General features: G+C 42.6%; 1 protein-coding gene across 4 annotated transcripts in view; it reads left to right on the top strand.

The window, feature by feature from the left end:
* pacrg (PARK2 co-regulated) overlaps positions 1–25,354 on the top strand; it is a 196,045-nt gene that overhangs the window by 57,459 nt on the left and 113,232 nt on the right. For 3 of the 4 annotated variants that reach the window (XM_069707108.1, XM_069707106.1, XM_069707107.1), the window contains one exon: positions 6,752–6,832. In XM_069707108.1, coding sequence (XP_069563209.1) covers positions 6,767–6,832 — 66 coding nt within the window. In that variant the 5' untranslated portion in view covers positions 6,752–6,766. Of the gene's footprint in view, positions 1–5,577; positions 5,903–6,751; positions 6,833–25,354 lie in introns of those variants that run through there. The other variant, XM_069707105.1, reaches the window with a different exon arrangement.

The raw sequence follows: 25,354 nt of genomic DNA, 5'->3' as shown, positions 1-25,354 counted from the left end.
AGATGTGATGTGAGCAAAGATGACTCTTCAGTTCTCATGGAAAAAATAGCTCCTCTTGTCCCCCCTTTCACTACCTCCATCTGCCCTCATTTGATAGGATCCCCGGTATCATCTTTACTTAGGGGAATCTGCTTTGAAAGATATAGACCTTATAAATGCCTGTCTCTCTATTTGAATGTTGGAGCAGAGACACATCAGTCAGGTGAATGAGAGGCATGCAGTTTTTTTTTCTAAAATTAAAGCAAATTGCATTTGCTCTGCCATACACAGTTTGTCGCCGCAGGGATTTTCCGTTTGTTTTTGCGCGTGTCATTGTGTGCATGAATATGAGAGGAATTCATTTGAGTAGTTTGATTTAAAATATGTACATAAGACAGAGCGAGACATTTGTACCCTGTACATTATGCATACCACTAATATGGATGAATTCAAAAATTTAATTTATGAGTGGAAAGTTTTACCATCCACACTCCTGTTTTTAGATTTCTATTTTAATGTTTTGCTGTCAACACTGGCATTTTCTCTCCTTCTTCTTCTTCTTCTTCTTCTTCTTCTTCTTCTTCTTCTTCTTCTTCTTCTTCTTCTTCTTCTTCTTCTTCTTCTTCTTCTTCTTCTTCTTCTTCTTCTTCTTCTTCTTCTCACAAGATGGTGCATTAAAGTCTGGATCTGCTAAAGGCAAATTTGGCTTCATAACTTCCCAGTTTCTTGTTGATCATTTTGTGTTCAAGTAGTCACACAGTATACTGAACGGCGAACCAACTTTGGTTGACTTGCTCTACAACTTGACCTCGTCGTCACCGAATAAGATGGATTCCATAAAATATTAACTTCTTATCATTACAAGAAGTGCATCATGCTCCTGAAAGTTCCATCACCTGACAATCACAGCGTATGTTAGCGCTTTCAAAATGTTCAGCTGTCCACACACACGCACACACCAGTAAAAGACAAGATAAAAAAAACATATGAAAACACATTTTCATCTTGACCCTCTATTCACTCTAAGTTGGTGGTTCTGAGCTTAAAAATGAACACTGTACATTTTAAAACCCTATTAATCCTTTCAAATTTTTTTTTCTCTTTCCTGCCCTGTTCTATTTTATCCCTAAGACCATGTCCACAGTGGGAGAGGTGCACAAAGAGAGGCCAGCTTCTGTGTGCCCCAGCGGGATCGCTGGTGTCACTGTTCACACATTCAGGTTCGTGTGACACTAACCTGCGGGTGACAGTAAAGCTCCATTCTCTGGAGGGTTAGGTGTTGCCAAGGCTGCTGAAAGCACCACCGGTGAGGTCATGCTGTGAGGCATGCAGCATTCAGTGGATTTACTTTAACGATTAAGGCTTGAAAAGCCCGACTGCCCACACTGACACGACGGCCTGTAATCTATTTAAGATCAAAGTCTGTCAGTGTTTGACAGAATCAAAGACACATAATTCCACTTGTGAACTTAAGGACACATAAAAGTGTGCTATCTACAAACATAATGATGTAAACAATGATCAATTGGAGTGCAACGGTACAATAATAGATGTATTATCCATATGTTTATCATCTGTGCCTGTGTCTGATTATTACTGCCATGGTCCAGTGGGCATGTTGGAGTGTGTGCTCCGCAGGGTTGTGAGCTATGCCTTCCAATATCAGCTGCCCTCAAAGCAGCTTCTATAGTGCATGAAGATCAATACACAGTGGCTTTTGTGAGTGAGGCCTTGCAACTCTGTGCCCATATCAAGTATTCTTGCCAACTGCCCTGCTGTTTGAAGAGATCTATGCCTTTGGATTTATCTGGGCTCTTGGGGAAAGCAGACTACAGTCTGGATACCCGAACTGCAATTGTCTGGAACAAAAACAAAGCTAGCAGTGCTGTGTTTGGGGTGTTTCTGACATTTGCAGTTTTATGACAGTATTTGATGGCGGCTCTCAGAGAAGCCTTTTCAAGAGATCAGTACTAAAGGGAGCATTATACCAGTAATCCATCTCACTTCCATCTCCTCCAAACTTTATGTTCAAAGGATTTCCCATTGAAGGATATTGCTGGTGTATTTATTGTATTTTAAAACATATTTTTTTACATGTATCCTGTGGTCACAATAGTGTCTCTCAATTACAAAATTAACCAATTTTGTACATCTCTAGAGCATCTCTAGGTGCATCTTTTACATGCAAAAGTAAAGACAAATGAATGATCTGCAAGCAAGGTAGATACATCTGCTTCTCTGTCTGACTCTAATAACAGTGCAACACCTACTTTTTTACTTTTTACCAAAGTGCATTTTGGGTATCCCTACCAGCCAACAAATGTGTTTAATGCATCATCCAACTGTTATCAGACTATTGAAAAGGCAGTTATCATCACACATCCGTCGCAAATATATAAGATAATAGGGTTCCACTAAACTGATGCAAATTATAATTGACCAGTAATTGGTCAGAAACTCATTCAAATGATGACAAATGTCATATTGATTTAGAGAGTGGCTTATTTATTCAATCAATCGTATTTTCCTCGTCTCACTTTTCCCAGTTCAGGGTCATGGGCTGCAGCCCATTCCAGCACGCACCGGGCACAAGGTTAGCAAACACAGTGGCCCTTCATGTTGAGTTAAAATCAGGTAACTAACTCACACACTTGGCAACATGAAATCACGAAACAGAGACACCTGGCTTCAAACTGAGGCTTTTGTGGCCATTGCGCCACGGTTCTGCCAAAGAAGTAAATAAGTGTCCAGATGTCACATCCATGACATTGTATCAGCAGGAGGATGCAAAAGCAGAAGTTGTGATGCTAAATTTATACTGCATTCGCCGAAATTACTGCTATTTACGTCACCCTAGTGGGATTGCTCCCAACCTTTTGGTCTTGTGACGCCAATGCAAGACACAGTTAATTATAAGTTGATTATGCCAAAGAGATATTATCAGCTTAACCACAGAGTGATGTTCCCGATGTTGTCCGACTTTCTAACAGTTTTTAGAAGACTGAAGAGGTAAAACTTTCTGGGAAAAAAAATCTGAAATTAGGGAAGCATCGTGAAAATTAAACATACTAGTTGTAGCATTTTTTTTTCCTTTTGAACTGCTTTTTAGATTCTTGCCTTGTCAGATTTAAAAAAAAAAATTGTTTTTATTCTTCTGGCTTATTAAACCTCAGTTTGAAGTTGGGCTCTTTCTTACTGAAAATTATTTGGCACAAAAGACCTTGTGCTCCTAAAGCTTTAGTGATGTAAGGTGTCCAAGGCATAAAAGCTGCAAGATAACTAACAGTCATGAGGAAGTCAAGCATAGTCTGCACATGCCCCACACACTCCTTCAAAGGATGCTAATCAGGCAAACATACCTGTGGAGGTTTACCAAGAATATGCAGAGCCTTTTAACAACTATAGGTTGTTCACCAATATGTCAGGTCCAATTCATTTTGCAGGAAGAGTACTGCTCAGATAATAGCCAGCTCTGTTTTTGATCAAGTGCCAGCAAATATATGCTGTGGCTTTCCAGTAAAAATCTCAAGCAACAGTGTGACAGGCTGTGATGCCAAAGTGACATGTTACTTCATAACAAATTACTGCCATATTTCAGTGATATTCCTGTTGGGAGGACTACATTTTGTATTGGAGTTAAGAGTGCTGTTATAATAGTGCTGTTTTATTGAACTTTATGGATTTCTAAAGCTTTAATGTTTAATAGATCTCTTCTGTAGTGTTCCTATAGGACATTAATATATCTTAGGTTGCATTTTTCCAGTCTGGTTTAATAGTCATAAAAAATTTAACGCGGCAGGAAATGGCACATACAACAGTACTGATTCACTTTTGCAGTGGCTGCCATTTATCACAGTCACATAGCTCGTACTCTTTGTGTGACTTTCACAACCTGACGAACTGTTAAACCCAACAAGCCCCTGGCCGCTTTCCCTACTGCCTAATGGCCTACTCTAATGGCTGTTTGTCTTGTTTCATGGTAATTGGGGGGCAACTGGCTCTGCAGCAAAGTCTCTGCTATCCTTTTTTCCTACTGAGCTTCTTCTGCTGGGCCCCTCTGGGTCCTCTGCTTTGTAGGTACCAGTCTCTGCTCTAATGATATCATAATTGCTGTTTTCCCACACAGTGGACGATGGTTACCGAGCCTGAAGATGGCCCTGCAAATGAGCTGCAGATCAAACCAGGGACACCAGGATGATGAAGACACAATGTAGATCCATAAAAAAAACAAAAACAATAACATATCCATCAAAGCGTGGTGTATTGCGGTGTCTTTTCGTTGTTCTTATTTCACCTTTGTTCTTTTCTTGTACCTGCCAAACCACCTGGTTATTCACAATACATCATTAGTGGCAGAAAATGCAAATGAAACTTCACCATGACAGTCAATGTGGACATTACACGTTTATCCTTGAAGAGTGTGTAAGAATCCCGTGTGGCGATCAACCCTAGGAGCCTGAGGTCCACATAAACACTTACACACATCTTCCAACGTGGACTAACGATATTTTCCGTATTTCACGCATCATTCTTGCAACGTCTGTTTCTGCAATCCACAATGACCAGCTCCACTCCTCCCTGCACACTCACAGGAGTGAGATAGTGCAGCGCTGTTTGAACAATCATTTCTCAGTCCAGCTGAATTCATGCTGACGCTCCAGTTTGCTCAGTTTTCTTTCTGAAAACTCCCCTCTTCCTCTTTTTAATCCTCTGAGGGGAAGCAGAGTGAGGGAGAGGGAAAGAAGGAGAGACCAGCATTGAATGCTGACAGGGACATAACTTGCCTTCCCTGCATACCTTGTTTACAGTCTCCCTCTCTGCTATACCCTTCTCTCTCAATGGAGCCATAAAAAACAAATAGGGGCTTTTAGAGAAATTGCCTGTGCACTGAAGATTAATAACAGTTGCACAAGTTCACCCAAGAAAGTCTCAGGAGGCCAGAATGATATTGAAAGTGCCACGACCCTAAATTGGAATGATTCAGTTCTCAGGCCGCTCTCTAACCAGCTTATTGAGAGTCAAGGCCTTGGTCTACCTGCCAGACAAAGAGCGTCATTAACTATTTACCTCTGAATGAGGGTCCACTGCATGAGTATAATGATGAGCTGAGGGTGTGATCGATCCTCTGTGTCTAAGATGGAAGTGGCCTGGGAGCAGAAGCACAGAAAAAAAAAAAAAAAAAAAGACAGGCCGTAGTGTGTGAGGTTAGGTCATCTTTTCATTGTTTGTAGCCTATTAGTTTAAAAGAAGTGAGGACAGCACCGATTCGATTCATTGCTATCACTGAACAAAAGAGTAATATGCACCGCCTGGCTGTTGGACCTACATTATCATCTTCACACGGCTTGCAAATGAAGAATTTATAGAGCTATGAATTAATCTGACCTCATGATAATTAAGAAAATGAGGTAAGAAGCTCAAATGTAGGCTCATAAATCCTCAGAAACATATAGTAATGAAATAATAATAAAAAAATCATATTAATGAAAGAAAAAAGATAATTAAAATGTATTAAATCCCTGACTTGTTGTAATATTACTATCTTTATAACTTGATGTGTGACTATTTTCTAATAAACCTATTTAATGCTTGTTAAGATCTGCACATTTTCAGCAGCGGCCTGGAAGTTTGTCTGGTGACATGGAGACACACTCGTCACCGCAGCAACCGAGCTAAAGCGTTCCGGAAGTTGCATAGCAACCACCACCACCACACACACACACACACACACAAAAAGAAAAACAGGGGAGGGAAACGAAAAAAAAAAAAAAAAACCAGTAACGGTCGTTAAGTTTTGAGAGCAATATTAATTTATCAACCGAGCCCTTCATTTTCTACCTTAGTCGACGCATTCGAAATGTCGAAGACAAGGACTGACCTGAAAGCAGAGGACCTCACCGTGTCCCCCGCCAAGGATGCCGTGGTGAGTGAAGTTTTAACGCGAACGTGTTCGTAGCCTCACCGGCGCCGTCTTACTCTGAAACATCCGACTGACAGCTGACTGTACACACAGCCTACAAGCATGTGAAAGAATGAGGTTGAGTCGTGTTTTGTGTGGTCCATGCAGTCAGCACTCCCAGATCGCCATCGTCATCGTTGTTGACACCCACTACTTTATCTGTATAATTAACATAGACGTTAAATCATCTACAGCGGAGGTAGGTGGGCTTCGTCTTATTTGTCACTTCAAAATGATCCTTCCCTTTCGATTCCTCCAATTTATTTATTGTCATTCATAAGAAGGTTTTTATTTTCTGCTGGGGGTGCACAGCAACACGTGAAATAAATGCACACAATGCCTGAACTCTCCTGCTGTCCCTGTCCTCTAATGTGGATGTGTCTGTGCCTATGTGTGTGTGTGTGTCTATGTGTGTGTGTGTGTGTGTGTGTGTGTGTGTGTGTGTGTGTGTGTGTGTGTGTGTGTGTGTGTGTGTGTTACTCTTTTGGTCAGACAAGCCTGAGTGGCTTTCACACAAGCATGGAGATTTGAGAACTCTAAAATGATCCAATAACTTTTATGGGCTCAAATGACACTTTAAGATCCCATTTTAAAGCTATAACAATGATTAGACGCTGTGAAACTCAGAAGCCACGCTAAGAAAAATGCAAATGCTGTTTTTTTATAACAGGGTTTGCATTTAGGGAGAGACATGCTTTAATGTAGACGTTAAATTATCTACAGGGGCCTCTTATTCTTATTTGCCGCTTCAAGTAATCCTTTCCTTTTGATTCCTCCACGATTTCAACTGGGTTCGTCGCATCCGCTCTAAAGGCAGGACCCGGGGAAATGTCGATCAAGTTGGACCTAAAAGCAGAGCCATTCTCCATTAAGTCCACCTTGAAGAACGCTGTGGTGAGTCAAGTTTAACATCAATGCGAGCATTCATTAGGACTGTCTGACTTGGATTTATCTCTTTTTATTCATGAGAAGTTTTCATTTTCTGCTCGAGGGGCATTGCAACACATGAAATCTGGGGATGGTGTCGTATCCGGCACATATCTTCGGAATATATCTTTTTTTTTTTTTTTTCAATCTGAGAGTTTTTCTTTGGTTTGCTGAACTACCAAAGACTTTATATGTTCCTAAGAAACTGCCATTATTTTTGGACTCATGCACCTTTTGTTTTACTTTGGGTCAAACCTGAAGCATCCTAGATCTTCATTCCCTTGCAGAGAAGTTCCTATCTTGGAGCTTCAGTCCAGTGTAGTTAAACTGTATTGAAGGAGTTGACTAATTTCCAAAGACAGTCTTCCTCTCCTCTCATTTACTGCAAATGAAGATGAATCAGGAATGTGTAAAAGGTTCTATAGCAGCGCACATTAGTCTTTATTGACTCCATGGACCCTATTGATTGGTCAGTAAAACTAGCTTTTGTCTGGCCCAAAAAAATGGATGGTCAGAAATCTTATTTAATTGTATCTGGGTTGGTCTTCTGTTCCTGCATTCTATCCCTAAATGTATTAGAGAAAGATGTGTGTCTAATTTTGTTGCCATGGTTATCCATTGTTTAGTGTACTCACAAAATTGTGGAATGGGCAAATTGTGTATGACCAGCAGCTTTAAAAGTAATCTTGTGAAAACAGGATAATGTATAAAACAGGCTTTTCCTTTAGTTGATGTTTGCCGCCAAAGGCCATGAAAAATGTAGGTTACATGCATCCTGCTATGCTCTGGCAGATAGGATAGATAGACTGTGGGAACAGCTAAGGTGATAGACTATAAGATGCTGAAAAAACAGGCCTCCCAGCAGCACATTTTACTGGCATCCTTTCGTTAGCATGCATAAACTTGAGCTTATCAGCGCTTGGGTAAGATTGTATAAAAATAAAATGTGTAGACACACTTTTTAAACACTCTAACCTGTGTTAGTTATATGAGGGGCAATTAAAAAGTTCCAAGACTGCACAATTGTGTTCTCAACATGCATCTGAACTTGGAGTGGAGAGTGCACATCACATTTTGTGTCAAATTATTGAGGGACAGAAAAAAAAAAAGTCGCAGGGAGCCAAATCTGCCGAGTTGGGTGGTGGGGAGATCTGACTGTGTTGTTGTGGGTGAGAAACTCGTGCGTTGTGAAGCATTTCAAGGGTCTCTGTGGCCTATTTCTCAAGTTGGACACAAAATTGGATGTATGCTATCTGCTCATGTCTATGGTGAAATAGTAAATGCTCAAAAATACCCGCGTAACCCAGGTGCTGATTTTGATCAAGCAACATAACTTGAAATACTCACTCAGGAAGATTATAGCTTCCCCTTCCTCCGTGCACATCACCGTGCTGCGCTTTTTCATTGCTCCTTGTCGTCCTTTTCTATTACTGATATTGTACTGTACAACTTTGACTCATTTCACAAGAATAATTTACAGTGTTTTCATCAGCAGATTCGGTTGAGTTTTGCCTTATGTTTGAACGCTTTTAATGGTTTTGTGTGAAGCACTTTGAATGGCCTTGTTGTTGAAATGCATTATACAATTAAACTTGCCTTGCCTTGATGTTGTTCACCTTTTGTCATCTGAAAATCTGGCGTTTCCGTTCATGTGAGGAGCAGTTATGTTATGCTTTGCTCTGATCTCGAGAGATGCAGAATCCTACTGCAGTAGTGTCAGAGTCATATTGGTTAAATTGAGCTTAAATTGTCAAATGTTAGAGAAATTGCCTGTGCACAGAAGATTAATAACAGTTGCAACAGCTCAGCCAAGAAAGTCTCCAGAGTGAAGCATGATTATGGAAGAATAAAAGTGCCACGTCCCTTAGTTGGAACGATAGAGTTCTCAGGCCGCTCTCTAACTATCTTATTGGGAGTCAAGGCCTTGGCCTACCTGCCAGACAAAGAGCATCATTAACTATTTACTTCTGGATGAGGGTCCACTGCATGAGTATAACGATGAGCTGTGGGTGTGATCGATCCTCTGTGTCTGTGACGGAAGTGTGGCTGCCCGGGAGTTGTGGCAGAAGCACAGAAAAAAAAGACAAATCATCTCGGGTGAGGTTAGGCCTGTGTTTTCACTGTTTGCAGCCAATTACTTATAATAAGTCACATGATTCTCAGCCTTACGTGAAATTTAACAGTTATTCACAGGCAAGCTCAGTTAAAGTTGCTCATCAGAAACACTTACAGTTCATGTGAGGGGGTTACTTCTTCTGTCCTTCGCTTTGTTATAGAGGGATGCCAAATCTTGCTGTATATAATCAACATAGTCTGGGATGTCTCATACTCTTTCATGCTTTTAGTCATCACTTGGCGAGGCAGCAGCGGCTGGTGAGGAACAAAGCATGTCACAGGCAGCATATTGCTGACATTTAGCTTAAACTGACAGTTTGAGGGATTCTTTTGCTCTTACTCGCCTGATCTCTCAGGCAATTATCCTTCACATTCTTTCGAGACAACACCAAGCTCTTCATTAGAATTTATTTCTTTAAGGGTGTGAAATAAAAGCATGTGGCTCTCAGTATAAGACACTTTTACTTTTTCAGTATCTAGACTTAGAGGCAGGCTTGACAACACGTCACTGTCTTTTGTCAGGGATGTAGTAAGAAGTTCTATTTATTCAGGGAGTTTCAAGTATACTGTATATTTTGATTTCTGTTTTGTTTTGATGCTTTTTATGTTGACAGCTTTGAGTTGGTTTGTGGTGAAATGAGAGCGCTGCATCAGAAGTTGAGTCAACAACGGGTCAGCGATAACTTAATGAATGACTTTGAGTGTCAGTTGAATAATTTCTGTCAGCAGTTCCCAGGCTCTCACTTCTATATTTTCTATATTTCCAAAATGTTGGCTGTCCGAGCTCGGGTGCTTTGATGCAAACAATTTAACTAGGTCTTTGTTTTTTTTTAAGGCAGCTAGCGCCTTGTTACATTCACGCTGCACTTAAAAGAATTGGACTCGTGCTGAATAGAAGTGGAAGAACTGCACAGTTCTGATGACAACAGTAAATACTTGAAATTGAAACTGCAGCTGCCTTTTTTTTTTCTGTAGCAGGGACTGCCTTGAGATGCAAAAGAGTCAGTCAGAGCTATCATTGACTCCCGCCTCCTTTTTTTGAAGGTCATAAACAAATCTCCTGTCAAGAGCTTTCATGAGCGAGGCTCCTGCGAAACACTTTAATATTCACCATCTCCCTGAAGGATCTGCTGTGTCTTGAACATGAATGATACTCGCACGCTGCCGTAGCACTGGCTAAATCCTCAACAAAAAACATTACATTTTTCAGAGGTTTGCTTGTGTCTGCTGCCCTCTGTTTTTTTTTCCTCCCCTGTGGTCACTGACATATCACTCCAGAGGGGGCAGCTTCCACGGAGAGCTGTGATTTGTATGTAACGACAAGCCCATTTCAAGCCTTGAAAAAGTATAGGGACTTGAAGCATTGGCTTATTATACTTTAAAGTATTTGTGGTCATGGAAATTGAATCAATAGCTCGGACCCTCGAAACTCTACCGCCCGCCCACTCCTCGCCCCCCACCCCCCAGTGATTCATCGTCAAGCATTTACAGAGAAGAAAGATACACTTTATATTCTGGTTGGAGGTCGTCACCTTGTGTTTCATACAGAGATGTGAACAAAGCTGTTATTTTCTGTGTCAGAGGGTTATTCCAGTCAGGTGACAAAAAAATGAAATCTTGGGAGACAGTTCAAACACCTGCATAGTGTTGTGACACAGATGGACATGAATACTTAGTATATGTGAACATGGTAGTCAACAAAGATAAAAGAGAAGAAAATCTGTATGTTTATGAGTTAAGCGGAGTGACATGGAGTGACATGGATGACATTGTCACACAGAAAGGCTCCAGGCCGGGATTGAACCCAGAACCTCCTCACTTTCAGGTGACAGTGCTAACCACTTCACAACGGTGCAAAAAACAACAACAGAGAAATTGACAAAACGGATCTTCTGTCTCAAGTTCAGGGCATGAATTTGCATAACCCCCCTGAGTATTCTGGTGATGCACCGAATGCCGGCTCGAAATTTACAACCCTATCTTTTTTTGAAAATGTAAAAAAAAATAAAAAAAAATAAGTGCTGTTTCATTACCAAATCATCAAATCATCTCGCCACGAATCTGTGGTGTGAACTGGGCTTAACAAAAACCGATGATGGCTTCATCCCATCAAAATGCATGCATGCGCGATATTAGACCGCTGAGAGACTGAAATGAAATGCAGTTAGTCATAAGTGAAAAAACCCACACAACTAAAGATATAGCAGGGATTACAATCACTCTATTGACAGTATGGCAAAGTCTTTGATTGTTGTCAAATTTATTTAGACGTGCACAGACACTTATTCCATGTCTCTGCTTAAACTCCGAAAAACATTTGGTCAATAACTATTGAGCTCACTTGAGATCGGTCTTTTAGATAGGATATCGATTTATAAAATCTTGAAGATGTGTAATATCTGACCTTAGATCATCATCATGTTCTAGAATTGATTTGTTGCCTTTAATTTGTGAGACGTTTTTCGTAGCACATCCTGTAATGTTTCCTCTTATGATGTACATGCTTTTATGCTTTAACAACAACCTTCTGTGATTATAGTTCCAAAGTCTTGAGTCATGAAGCCCTTTCTCCAAGGAAGTGCTCTTTTAAGGAAAAGACAAGAAAGAAAGAAAGAAAGAAAGAAAGAAAGAAAGAAAGAAAGAAAGAAAGAAAGAAAGAAAGAAAGAAAATCTTATGGGTTTCATTCTCCTTTGTCCTCCACTGCTGTTACAGCTCAGCACTGTGCAGAAGTTTAAATCACTAAAAGCAAAGTGAGGATGCTTTAAGAATAATGGCATCGATATTTTGATTTCATCTGTTAATGCAATATAAAATATGATGAAGAGAAAAAAAAATACACCTGCCTTTAATGCAGCACCAATTTACCTGCAGTTTTTTTTGGAGTACTTGGTCGGTAGATTGTTCTCTCTTGCTTCTGCCTCTTTGCGTAACCCCAGCCTGAGTCCATGATGTGGACATCAGGGCTCTGTGGAGGCCATGCCATCTATTGCTGGACTTCTTTGTCTCCAAAGATAGTTGTTTATGACGCCTTATGTTTGGGGTTGTTGTTATTTGGCAAAATAATTTGGACCGATCAGACATCTGCCTGATGGTATTCTGCGATGGACGAAAAATGCAAGGGCATGGAAATGATCCACTTCATGATGCTGTGGTGTGCAGTTCACCTTAGAGGGCAAATCGATCCAAACTACACCGACCTCAACTGTGCTGTGTTACAAGGGTCTGCAGATTGCTGAGACCTTAATAACAATCACACCCCCATGTACTGTTTGCTTGGCCTCTGGGATAAAAATTTGAGCTGGCAAACAGTGTCCCCAAGTCCGGTGCAACCCTCCGGACAATCCACCCCCCCCACCCCCCACCCACCCACCACCTCCCTCCGGCCCCACCGTCATCCCTGGCTCACCCCACTAACCTCAGGGGACAGATGGAGACTCCGTGCTGGCAAACGTGACCTCCATACCTTATTCTTTTCCTCCCCCGCAGCATCATCATTATATACCTGAGCAGATGTCTCGGCTTCTCATGCTGCCTCCCTCTCAGTCTTTACCTCTTTCTCTCCCTTTCACTGCAGAAGTTTCATTCAGGGGGCCACGACTCTGGAGATGAACACATTCACACAGAGAAACAATGAGCTCCTAAACAATTACTTTATTTCCACAATAAATCCTAAAGCAAATCAATTAAATAATAATGACAGCATAATAAGAGGTAACAGAGCATGGAGGCATTTTGATTTAATTGTAGTACTTTTGCTTTGTGGGTAGTTCAGAAGCATGCTTTGTTAAGATTGTGCCAGCGATGTGTTGATTCACGTCTCAGCTATTTGCCTTTGACGCTCTAACCCCTGAGTGCCATCTTAATAAATGAATCTATCTGAACAAATTAAACAAGTGACAGTTTAGAATTGATCCTTGATTAGGCTTTAAATGAGTCTACAATTTCAGTGCGACCTGATTAAATGTAATCTCACTTTAAATTGAAATATAATTTAAAGCTAAAGTGTCGTCTTAAATTTGATTTAGTTTAGAATTAATCCAGATTTCAAAGTTTGTCTAATAGCCTTGTGTGTATTAGTTAAAGCTTGATTTAAGATAATTAAATCCTTTCTCGGATCCACTGAAAAACACCACAGGGTGGACTAATCATAACAAACAGAACATGAACACAGCAAGAATAGTGTGAGATAAAAATAAGACCATTGTCAGTTTAATGGATAGCAGGCAGTTGTTGGCCAAGATTGAATCCTTGAAAGCTTTTATGGAGATGAATCTGTCTATTTATTATTTTTACTTGCTGTCAAAATCCTTCCTCCCCATCACTCCAAACATATTTACCTGACACAGGGACTCATAATGTGCCCAGCGTGATACATAAATTGGCCATGAAGCTGGCTGGGTTGTTTTGTGTCGGTGTTGTGGCTTGCCTGTGGAAGTCAGGGCAAATTGTCGGATGGCATGCTGCAGATTCCCTCACCTGTCTGCTCGCCTGCCTCATGGAAATGTTTTCTAAACCAGTGGTGCTTGTAGGCACACACTCTCGCACACAATATTTTTCTGCATTCCCTCTGCTCCGGCACGCTCATCTTATCAGCACCAGAAGCCTGCAGTCCATCCCAGTAAACACCTAAGTTATTTGAGGAAGAATTGAGTCATGGTAAAACAGGTTAAATCGGCAATAGGCTCTAGAGGCCTGCTGGCTTTTCCATTACTATCGATCAACCACGGGACCTAAAGGCCTTGAATGGACGGAGCAGTGGCTGACTTGGAAGTCTTCCAATTTTCCTTGAACTTTTTACTTTGTTGACTTTAGCTGCTTTGCGCCCTACACCAAAACAAACTGTGGAAAAATATGACTGACCCAGATAAAAGCATATTTTTAAACATTGTGTAAAGATGTGTTTTATATCCACGGAACGCTGATAATTAAAAGTGATCATAAAAGAGAAGTGAAGTCTGTCTGTGGAATGACAATTTGAAACTTTGCCACCAAAGCGAGTGTAGCATCTCAATAGCAATGAGTCTTCGGCTGGTTTTTCAGGCTTTTTGTGGCTGGATATAATTTGCAGCATCTTCAAATATGAATGAGGATAGTAATAAAGAGTTACTTACAACAGTTGCATTTTCGTAGTGATGAAGTGGCATAAAAAAAGAGAGATTTGTATCATACAGACACGGCCGTTCCTCAAATAACTTGTTGAGGTGATCCTGACAGTTTGTAACTAAACTGTCACTAACTAACACGATGAGCTGACTTTGCTACAACCTGATTGGCTGTTGAAAGAGGTGACATGCTTGATGTTTTGCAGACTGACGACTCGACCAAGCGGCAACCAACAGTGACGTCATCCATTGCTTTTTGAACGGCCGTTATGAAGCCTCGATTTTGGATATTGGCCGTCGCCATATGCCAGTTCGCGGTTTGGAGCCAGAAGTCACCATATTTGGATGAGCTGGAGGAAATGATGGGTGGATCTGACTTGATCAGATTGGAAACCCGAAGATACTACGTCCCACCCATCTATAGCGGAAACCTCACTGCATCACGGGCCTGTCCATCAAATGGACAAGTCCCCGAAGACACTCTGCCACTCTTTTAGGCCTATTTTTTTTTAAATTATTGGTAGGATTATTGTCAGATGGACCTCCAGAAAACTAATCAGAAAGAGGGACTTTTGCTAACGACACCAAAATGACTTTTGGAAAAATATTTATTGACTTTGTATTTCATGAGAGAAGTTGAATGGGAGTCTATGGAGCCGGAGGCCTTTTGGAGCCGACCACTCGGTGGTATCGCACCCTAAGGCACTTCGATATCAGCCCCCTTTTTCAGACCCAGAAGCTACGTCTACGGCCAGAACGTGGTTAAGTTACAGTGAAAATCTGTATTTCACCTAAGAACGTATTTCGCAGAACTTGTACAAAGTAGTCTTTTGCTTTATGTTCTTCTCACCAGGTATCAACAGATAGGTTAGGCTCTAATTGATAGCCTGCCATCTGAAGTGCATGACTGCTGAAATGTCTGTGACCTTTTCGGGGGTTCAGGAAAACACCATCTGGAATCTTCAGTCAGATTTGGAGAAGTATTTCCACAACGTTCTATCATGACCTTATAGGAAGTACTCAGCTGATTATATCTATTATGTTTGCTTTCCTCAGCGCTTGGTTGACAATTACACTGGCCTCTGTGTTTGTTATGTTCTCCTTCAAACCCTTGTAGCTTGCATTCTAATTAGACGGCTTTTAATAGAGAATGTTTATTGCTCCTTGCAGGGCCTCTATTTTCTGCTCTAGAGTTAATTAGCCCCATGTCATGTGATAACCACCACAGAGGACATCCAGACCCATGCCTTTTCTATGAGCTGTGTCCTTCTTGTATCGATAGCAAGAGCGCGGGCCATTGGCTGAATTATGTGCTTGATTTCACTTATATTAAGAGCACAGATTAATTTAAAGACATACTTTGATGTTGCTATAGCAAACATAAACACACACACACATGCAGACTGTGGTTGATGTGGGTTATTTGCTCTTTAGACATTAAATCCCCTGTAATTGGCCTGGAACTACTATTAAATCACCGCTTTGCTTAATAGGTTGTCAGCTTTTATCCTACTTTTACAGACAGCAAAGTGATGGCTTGATGTAACAAAAATCAGGCCGTTTCGGTTTTTGACAGCTCAGTAGCATTTGTTGTGTTCTGTGTTGTTGACTCCATACATTTTGGTAAGTTTCAATTTGTGATCACTTTTAATCTCATTTGAGCCAATTTCAATTTGTCTGTAGTTTGTCACGATGTCCCTCTTCATCATAAACTATTTAGAACTCAAAATTAAACTGCTGACAGGCAGATTTCTCACAGCTGACAAATGCTTCAAATTGGCTTTTAAGCTGACCCCTTTTGGAACGGTATTTGCAATTGAACATCCAAGTTAAGTCAATTTTCATCAAAAGTTTGCATTACATTGTGTGCCACATTATTATGCTGTCTGCGTCCTCATGAGAATATACTGTACCTCTCACAAGTGCTCACAAACTTACACGAGACTGCGTTAAACTGAAAGGACATTAGCCGTTTGTTCACCCACCCTCCATCATTATCCCCCATCACTTTGACTTGTCCTTGTTAGAGGAGAACGGGCCCTTCTTAGTGCTCTAATCTGAAGTGTTAGGTCTGTGTTATGCACTTGACTGCAGGGTCATATGTGGCAGCTCGTATACTGCCTACATCAACATAATGGGAACCAGGAGCAGAAAAATCAATGTATCTGACAAACACAGTTGTTCCAATCCAATAATGCCAAATGGTGGCCTTTGTTTTGCCACCACCTGCTTTGAAAATCTTTGAAAATCACCATCAGTGCAATAACAGTGGCCTGAACTTTTGAATTTTGCTGACCAGCACTGAGACCAAAATGGGCTGCATATCTGGAATCCCTGAAGGAAGACCATGCATTAGTAATACATTACAGTTGCAAGCTTGTAATGATGTTAGAAAATATGTTGCAATGTAAATGATCTTTCTGTCAGAAATCTTATTAAGATATTTCTTTAAAGAGAAGACTGATGGTAGCGCAGAGCAAAATAGCATCTGTGAGACGCTGTAGTACGCTGAAAGCAGTTTAAAACTCAAAGCAGCCAGCTTCATGGATGGTGCTCCAGGGCTGCGGTGTTATTCACCCAGTGCCAAGAAAGTGAACCTGCAAACCCTATGAGATTAGAAGTAGTGTGTATGTTCCCTTCAAAATTCCATTGAGGATTACTGTGCTGTTTAGCTCATGCCTCGCATCCAGCTGAGTCAAAGTGCTCCCAGTTGAAGGCACGCTGGAGGCAACAGCTCTGCTGCGGCAAGCTGGAGAAGGCAGGGAAATGGGAAGGGCTGGAAGGCAAAAGTACTCCGATGCTGTCAGAAACGATCCACATCACGGCCCGGCACCCCTCTGCTCCAGCCACCTCTGCTCATTATGCTCGTCGTCCGGAAACACCAAGGAAATTCGACTAACGACTGTTTGATCAACACGGCGCGCTGTAGCAGAGGACGACAGGCAACCTGTTCATGACTCATTTTGTCTCTCTCCGTCTCCCGCTCCGTCTCTCTCTTCCTTTCTCTCCCTTCGACTTTTGTCTCTGTATTTTGATCTTCTTCTCTCCACTCTGCTCCCCTAAGACAGAGGAGAACAAAAGGAAAGACAGAAGAAAAAGCAATATAACCTCTTGGCCCTTATCTGCGGCGCACACCAGAGCATGTCTGGCCTCAGACGCGGCTTTGCCTGTCCTTTGAAGGAGCTCATCTCCCTTTGATTTCAGCCAAATGGTGACAGATGCTCAACTTTCCATCTGCCACTCTGACACCCATCTCTTTAGTGTTGTTGAATCTAACTGACTTTGTTTGGACTGTCTGTCTGTCTGTCTGAATGAGGTTGTGACTTGGATGCTGATGTGCTAATGTGAGAGATTGTCACAAAGACCTTTGGTTGAAACGGATAAAAGCAACTCCCCGGCACTTTTTTGAGGTCATCCGCACTGTCTTGGCTGTATTTTTATGTCAACGCTTCAGACATTTAGTTGATGCTCTGATACTGAGTGATTTAATGAGGAGTCTTAAGGGTCATCATCATATTACCTTGACAATATTCCTCTGAGAAGACATAAAAATTCAAGCCAAGGAGACTCATAGAAAGCAGCCTTTTTATGAGAGTAAGAGTGAGCAGACAGGGACGATATTGGTGAGCGAATATGATTCAGCAGGGGCAGGATGACAAGCACACTTCTTTTTTAGTCAGAGTTTTTGATGTTTTTTTTTTTTATGACTAAAGATAAAAGGCATTTTGCAGTTCAGACTGAACTTGGGAGATCATTTTAAACTCTTGCCTAAATAATCAACAGTAATATAATCTTTTTTTAAGAATTGCTTTGATGTGGTCAGTCTTTTAGATCTTTTGTACTGACTATAAGACACATCACTTGTCTCTGACAATGAGACTGAAGGCACACTGGCTGCTATTGTAGCAAACCCTTGATTTGCAATTTCTCATTCACACCACCTTGATTTATGCCTGTCATCAGAGGTGTGGGATAGCGGAGGTGGCGCAGAAATACTCATGCTAATAGCCAAGACACCTGTTTCACTGTCAGAGCATCAGCAACCTGCAATGCGGGGCAAGAGGTGGAGAAGTGGGAGGAGTGATTGAATAGATGGAGGGATAGATAAATGGATCGTACGGTAGGAGATTAATACTGAAGTGACTTTTGTACAGTCAGCTCAAAAGCCAGGGGGCTGCTGGTACAACGTGCTTTTTGGTTATTACTTTGCTTTATCATCTTTATATTTGTTTGTTTGTGCTGTTTGTTACAGGTTTGCATGTGTTATGCACCTCCTGTAGCTCAGCTATGTGTCGCCTCGCTGTCTGCTGCAGCAAGTGCAGTGTGAGAGTGACGCGTCGGAGAAGATGCCTGTTTTTAAGGCATCCACGGAGCAATTTTTTTTTTTTCTTTGTCTCTCAAAGGGTTGGACTATCATTCAGACTATTATCCTTGCAAGAGGTCACAATAGACCTCTGTTCCATAAATACCACTCGCTGTTTCCTCTGCTGGGACTCTAAACAAATCTTAGATGAAGAAGCAAGTTTTGTTTTATTCATGTAAGTAAAGGAAGTAGAGTGGGGGTAGATATGTGCTTTTTTTTGGGGGCTAGATGTGTGCAGCTGATTTAGGCATGCTCTGTGTCTGGGGTATCTACTAGCTGTGATGTAGCCTTCAGTGTGCTTCCCCCTCTGTTTAATTTATGTAAAGGTCACATTTCAGACCACGCCAGGCTTTTGGTCTCTGCGTGGCGTCTCTGTAAGCAAACCTCCAGCATCATTTTTTAACTGACGAGACTGATTTCCAGGAATAGAAAGTCACAGTGGGCGTGTGATAAGACCAAGGGCCTGGGGTTCATTTTGCAATACATACTAATCACCTAGATAATGTTCTTCACTGTTAAACAATATTCTCGTATCAGAGGCAGAACCTGTATCTCTTGCCATGTGCAGGCTGCTTATCTCCCCATGCCTCCCTCCACTCCTCCGGGATCTGTCAGCGCCGGGCTATACCTGTGACACTGGGGAGCGTGGTGTGTATGTGGCCGCGGTGTGGTGTGTGGTGTGGTGTGGTGTGGGGTGGGGTGGGGTGTGGTGGGGTGTGGTGTGGGGTGTGGTGTGGGGTGGGGTGCTGTGCTGTGCTGTGCTGTGCTGTGCTGTGCTGTGCTGTGCTGTGCTGTGCTGTGCTGTGCTGTGCTGTGCTGTGGGGTGGGGTGTGGTGAGGCTGCAGACTGACCTGCTACCTCCTCTCTCGTCTTCATGGCTGGCTGTCTGCCCTCGGCGAAATCAATGGCCTCCCGCTGCTCTGGGTCTGTCCGTCTCGGGCTCGGGGGCTCTTGCTGCCAAATCAAATGTCCCAAAGCTCCCATGCTGCTTCCTCACTAAAGCGTTTGCTCACCTGTGTCCCTGACTATCTACTCACCTCCTCGCCTGGTTCTAGCCGTCTTGCCCATCTCAGCATCTCCCCGTCTGCCTGTTTATTTTTTTACGACTGCCTCCTTATCTGCTTAGTTGGCTGTCTCCTTACTACCTGCAGAACAAACTTAGGTTTGGATGAGTCATGCAGCTATTCTGAGCATAACCTATAACAAAAAGTGTTGTTACTGACTTCAGAAATATTTCTATCCTATGAGCTGCTGTTTAGCCAGTCATCAATTAAATGTAGTTATGAGGATGTTTATTGATGAGAAGCTAGTTATTTGGTGAATAAAAATGGGAGGTGTTGAAAGCGCGGCCGCAGAAGTGGCAGTTGCAGCAGATCAGGGATGTAAGTTTCCTTTGTGTGTCTCATTAATTTCATGGCATCGCGCAGTGGTTTTATTACCTTCAGGTGATTGCAGCTGTAAACACACAGCTTTGGATCAGTGCTCCATTCTCATTAACAGCCAGGACTAGACAGTGTGCTTGTATAGTAGATGTCTAACACAGACGTATACACGCTCATATGCCTGCATTCGTAAATGATCTCTACAAATTTCTTAAATTGACCTGCTGCTGCAATAATAGTTTATCTTTTGGCTGTTTACTGCATTGCATTGTGGGAAACAACTAAACAAACTAAAAAATTTCCCCTCGGGGATTAATAAAGTAACTACCTAACCTAACCTAACCTAACAAGGTGGGGAATCAAATTGTAAAACTTCAAAATGGTGCCAAAGAAGGACTTTTTTATTGCCTATTATTAGAGATGGGTTATGATGTTAACATTTTTGAATAGTCATCTAATCATAAAATAATCAAATCATTTTTGTGACTATCATCTCGTTTTGAAAAATAGATCTTCTGTTATTTTTTTTACTGTCGCCTGGTAGTAACTACTTGGTGCCACAGGAAGGTGGCAGTAACGCGCCTAAAAGCTGTTTGCCAACCTTTTTAAGCATCTAAAGGTGAAGAAGAATGTGTTACAACCAGGGTCCAAGTAACAAACATGTGCCGCTGTGAGATTAGATGCAGAAAAAGGAGAAACATGCAGAAGTTCTGTGTGGAACTTTACCACAACTACAGTCATTTGAGTGCAAAGCACAGAGCAGACTGTCCATCCACCTCATCTCAAAGATGATAGGTGATGATGTGCCTCTCTTCGGCTTTGTTGACGGTGAGGGTTTTTGAAGTTTGATGGCATTTGTTGAGCCCGAGTTGACAGCATGAGTGAGTCTCTTTGTGTGTGGGTATCTGTGTGTGCGTGGGTAGTTAGTTGAATACTTCATGTGCAGTGATTATTAGATTAGATCGTTTTGCTCAAAAGGAGCACGGATGCATGACAGAAGACATGGGTTTCACGCAACCTTCGCACGTGTGATGTTCTGCGTACGTGCGTGCGTTCGGATGGTTCGTTTCAGTCGCATTGAAAGTGCATCTTGGGTTTTTAGTTTTGACTTACGAGTGAAGCAACGTTCATTTCTCTTTGTTAACTTTAGCCTCCTGGGCTCGGTGCATGTGGCTTCCTATTCACACAACAAGTAGTAAGAGCTAATATTTTCTGCCTCTGCCGTGCAGGCTGATTCACTGTGTGCCGCCATCTCAACTGTGGTTTGGTGATATGAATCAGCCAATAGGGCTCTGTAAGCACAAGGCTGCCCTGCTGCCTGGCTGATAAGTGGGCCACACAGAGAAGATGGAAAATGCTCAGGGCATTCTCGCTGCCTCCCTCTCCCTCCTTCTGTCTTGCTCTCTCTCTCTCTCTCTCTCTCTTTTTTTTTTTTTTTTTTTTTTCTCCCCTCGCTCACACAGCTCCCCTTTCATTTATACTCCTCCCCTTCACACTCCTACCTCAAACTCTTTCTTTCACATCCCGTTAAAGTCTCCCTGTGTCTATGCTGTTCTTTTAAGTGATGGGGTTAAACTAGAGGAGACAGAAAACAGTGGGGTGCTCTTCAATGCTTGATGCGGCTTTTTGAAGTTCCTCTTTAAAGTTATCCCTCTTGCGCACAGCTCAATCGTAGCTGGCTGTCACCTGTTTCATCCTGTCACCTGTTTCATCCGTGTGTCTTTGTAGTGACACCAAGTATGTAGTGTCTTCTTTGCCTAGCGGTGTCGTCATTTTTCATTACAAACATCCCTGCCCTTGTGCCTGTGCGCGCGATACAGTTGATGCAGAAGCCTGTGACACGGTGACAATTGTAAAGCACACCTCTATGGTCCTGTGAGCTCTGAACAAAAGACTCTGTTACCTTTCATCAGCTTGTAGTTTTCCTGTCCAGCGAGAGCTCTTTACTCATTTTTCTCATCCAACCTTGTCTCTCGCAGCACGGCTAATTTCTGCACCTCATGAAACTCACTCGCAGACACTTCTCGCTGTTTGGTCATGAGAAATTAATGGAGTGCTTCACAAATATTGCCGATTTACTCTTGTGAAAGAAATCAGCCTCCCACCAGTCTGTGTTTTGCCCTGCAGAGGGAATGAGTAAGCAAAAATATCCTGTTGAATGATTGTTCGGACATGACCGTACAGCAGTGATTCCCTAGCAGCCTAAATGGCTCCATTATTTTGTCTGTTTCTTGTTCATTGAAATGCATTTTCAGAACAAAACATACATCTAAAGCCCAGCTTTGTATCCCCTGTGACCGGCGGGCAGGAAGCTGGCTGGGAGACGGCAACAGAAAATGCCCTGTAAATAAAGAGAGCTAATTTCATTGCCTGCAGCAGCGATGTGCGAGCTGACCTTATCAGGGGAGCCTCGGCCTTTCTATTCCATCCACTGTGACTCAGCCCCCACCCCCACCCCCACTCAGGAAAGGCAGCCTTCTGTATGGCGCTAGATTTCAATAACTTCTCAACCAAGAACAGCAGTGAAATGCAGCGAGAGAGAGAGAGAGGGGGGGGGGGCGAGCAAGCGGGCGCCTGGCTCCTTTGCTGCCTCAGTAAACAGGTGATGCAATGCACCCATGTGCAGTGGCACCCTTGTCCCCCAACAAATGCAAGGCAACAAAATGCATTCCTGCCCTGACAGACGATAGGACAGGGATAGAAAATGAAAAGGGAGATTAACGAGGGGCCTCATTTCAAGAAGCACGGCGGTGACGGCGGTGACGGCGGTGACGGGGTTGGCAATGAATTGACAGACCTTCGCCAGACATCTATCAGGGGTATTCAAAGGTGTTTTAGGGCGGTGGTATAAAGGCAAAGAGATGGAGAGATGAGGGAGTGCTGAAGCTGAAGGCCCAGGGACAGTGATGGATCACCTACACGGTGCAGCAGCCCACTCACCCTCAGAATTGATGAGCCACACCTATTGTCTCCCCGTCTCCCTCCTCCTATCATATCCACTATTCTTCCATCGCCCGCCTCCATTTCCATCTCTTGAATTCCTCTCAGTTCTCCATCATTTTAATTCTTTTCCAGCTCCTTCATGTGTCGGTTTCTCTGGCTATCTCCCGCTCCACCTTTATTTTAGCTCGGCCTCTCTTTGCATCTCCGCCTCTCGACTACCCCACCCCAGTCTGTGTGTCAACACCAGGCAGGAGAGCCATGGAAGTGCCATACTAATAAGGTTAGAGGGAGCATCTCTTTTTCTCATGGTGACACCTTTATAAATGACAGCAGCACAAGGCCCTGCCGGTGTTCAATCACCTCTGCAGGGGCTTGCCCACGGGGAGCTCGGCATGTGTGGTGTGTGAGCGAGCGCACAAGTGTGCAATGAGTGCACGTTTTGTGCCTCTGTGGGTCTTGCAGCAACCAGGTTTACAGTGGATCTAGTTGGAGCGGACAACAGCATTAGGGAGGAAACAAATCTGGAGGCAGAGTCAGGACGAAGGAGAGAAATGACAGCCTGGAGCTCATCTGACCAGTACTGCCTTGTTATGACTCCCTGATATGTGCACCAGGGGCACACAAAGCACACTTATTGCCTTACACCACCTCTCTCTTTCTGTTCTTTGTCTGTCGTCTCACCGACTCTCTTTACGGCCTCCACCGAGGTGCAGGATGTTATCTGCTTGTGTAGGTCTGTGTTATAGGCTGCTTCCGTTTTGTGTTTATGCCAGTGTTTTAGGACAGGGATGACTTTTGGATTACTCAGAGAGATACTGCGTAACGCTGGGTAGAGCTGTTCCTACCATTCAATATAACAACAAAATCATCTTTTTGGCCACTCATATCAACAAATGCAGACAGAGTGGGGAAGACAGGTGAAGCATAAAAGGATAGAATGTGTTTGGGAGACAAGTAGACCTAAAAATGAGGGGATGTGTTAGCTAATGTCAGGATCCAGCTACCAGAATTCAGCCTGATTTTGACACAATTGCCAACAAATTTCCCGAATACAAATTTTCCCGGGCCTGAATATGAATGTCGTGAATGACGAATGGACCTTGTAGTGTGACACCCTGACAAAAAGTCGAGCACGTCGGAACCTTTTTTTTAATTTTTACCTGCCTAGTTTGACATCAAACGACGGGTTACATGACGTCGACCAATAGGATGACAGTGCATCACACATAGTACCTGTGTGGTAATTGATTGACAACCTCTTGACCCTCCTCCCCGACGAAACAGGAACTCATGCACAACAGTGTAAGATGATTGGTCTGTGTCATACCTGTATTGTTGCCAGCAAGAATTTACAGCACTTTGATTGCTTAATCTGACATAGTTACCATCATTAAAGACACATGTATTGGCATAACAGCAGACCAGAGTCAGCAGCAGGTTTTTGCGCCAGTTTAAATTGAGTTATCACAAATCCATGCTTCATATAGCTTCTCTGAACGCCACAAAACAGACTAAACAGGTTTTGTTAAGCTGTTCTAAGGCAAAGTGGTTTTTTTTCCCCTCACTGTTTTCTCAAAGTGTTTTTTTTTTTCTCGGCAGTCTCTCAGGTGCTTTAGATCTGAATGCCGTGAATGGCAGAACAGGACCATTGAAATGGCAGCAGGAACCCAGTAGGTGACAATGTCCCAACAATGCTCTTCCGCTGCTCGGAATGGCAGCTTATATCAGCAACAGAAGGAAAGGGGGCTTCTGTGTTTGTCTTTTGTACTGTGTGCAGAGCCACGGCAGAATATGTCATTGTGCATGTGTGTAGATGAATGTTGAAGTGTGTATCGCCTGCCAGAGATGATAATTGGTGAGAAAACAGGGAGATGGCTGTGCAGCTCCCAACACTTCATCTATGAACACAGGCGACTGACTTGACTGCAGCGTCATCATTCCTGACCATAAAAGCTGCTCAGCCAGTCAATGCAGTCTGGGTTCATTCTCTCCTCGCTGCCCCAGTATGAGCTATTTTTAGCCCTCCCTGTGCAGCTTGGCTCACCCAGCTACCTGGATATGAGGGCTTTGTCACTCCTACAGGCTGAAGCAGCACTGATCTTGCAAGCTTTACAGCTTGCTATTTCCATAGCTACGGCTGCAAAACAATTCCTGCACTGAAGGGCATGAGACACACTGAAAAAATAGGGAAGACGAACAGATAATAGTGATATGTATTTCAGAGACTAAATGACACAACAATTACAATCTTGCATTAACTTCTACTTGATGTGACAAGACAGAAACAGGATTCTAATGAGGCGAGCTGACACGTTACTATTAATGAAGTTAAAATAATTCAAGCAATTATAGATTCATTGATTGAGTCTAATAAAAGGAAACTGGGAGCAATCTCTCCTTTCAGAAGTGCACTGGGGTTCACAAAGCAACAGGTACAACATTTTGTTGTGACTGCACGTGATTAAACACGCCATTGCCACTGAAATTAGACTGAAAATAAAAGACATGCCTTAAAGGATCATAATAGGCATACATGTTTGTTGTGATGGATTTTCTTTAGACTAGGACAGTCGGCGATACTGC

The sequence above is a fragment of the Brachyistius frenatus genome, unplaced genomic scaffold, assembly GCF_029030835.1.
Source record: "Brachyistius frenatus isolate BFR_SWC_R1_liver_20210118 unplaced genomic scaffold, ASM2903083v1 Contig_67, whole genome shotgun sequence".
Lineage (NCBI taxonomy): Eukaryota > Metazoa > Chordata > Actinopteri > Embiotocidae > Brachyistius > Brachyistius frenatus.
The sequence above is the reverse complement of the archived record's forward strand: the minus strand, read 5'-3'. Positions and strand labels throughout refer to the sequence as shown.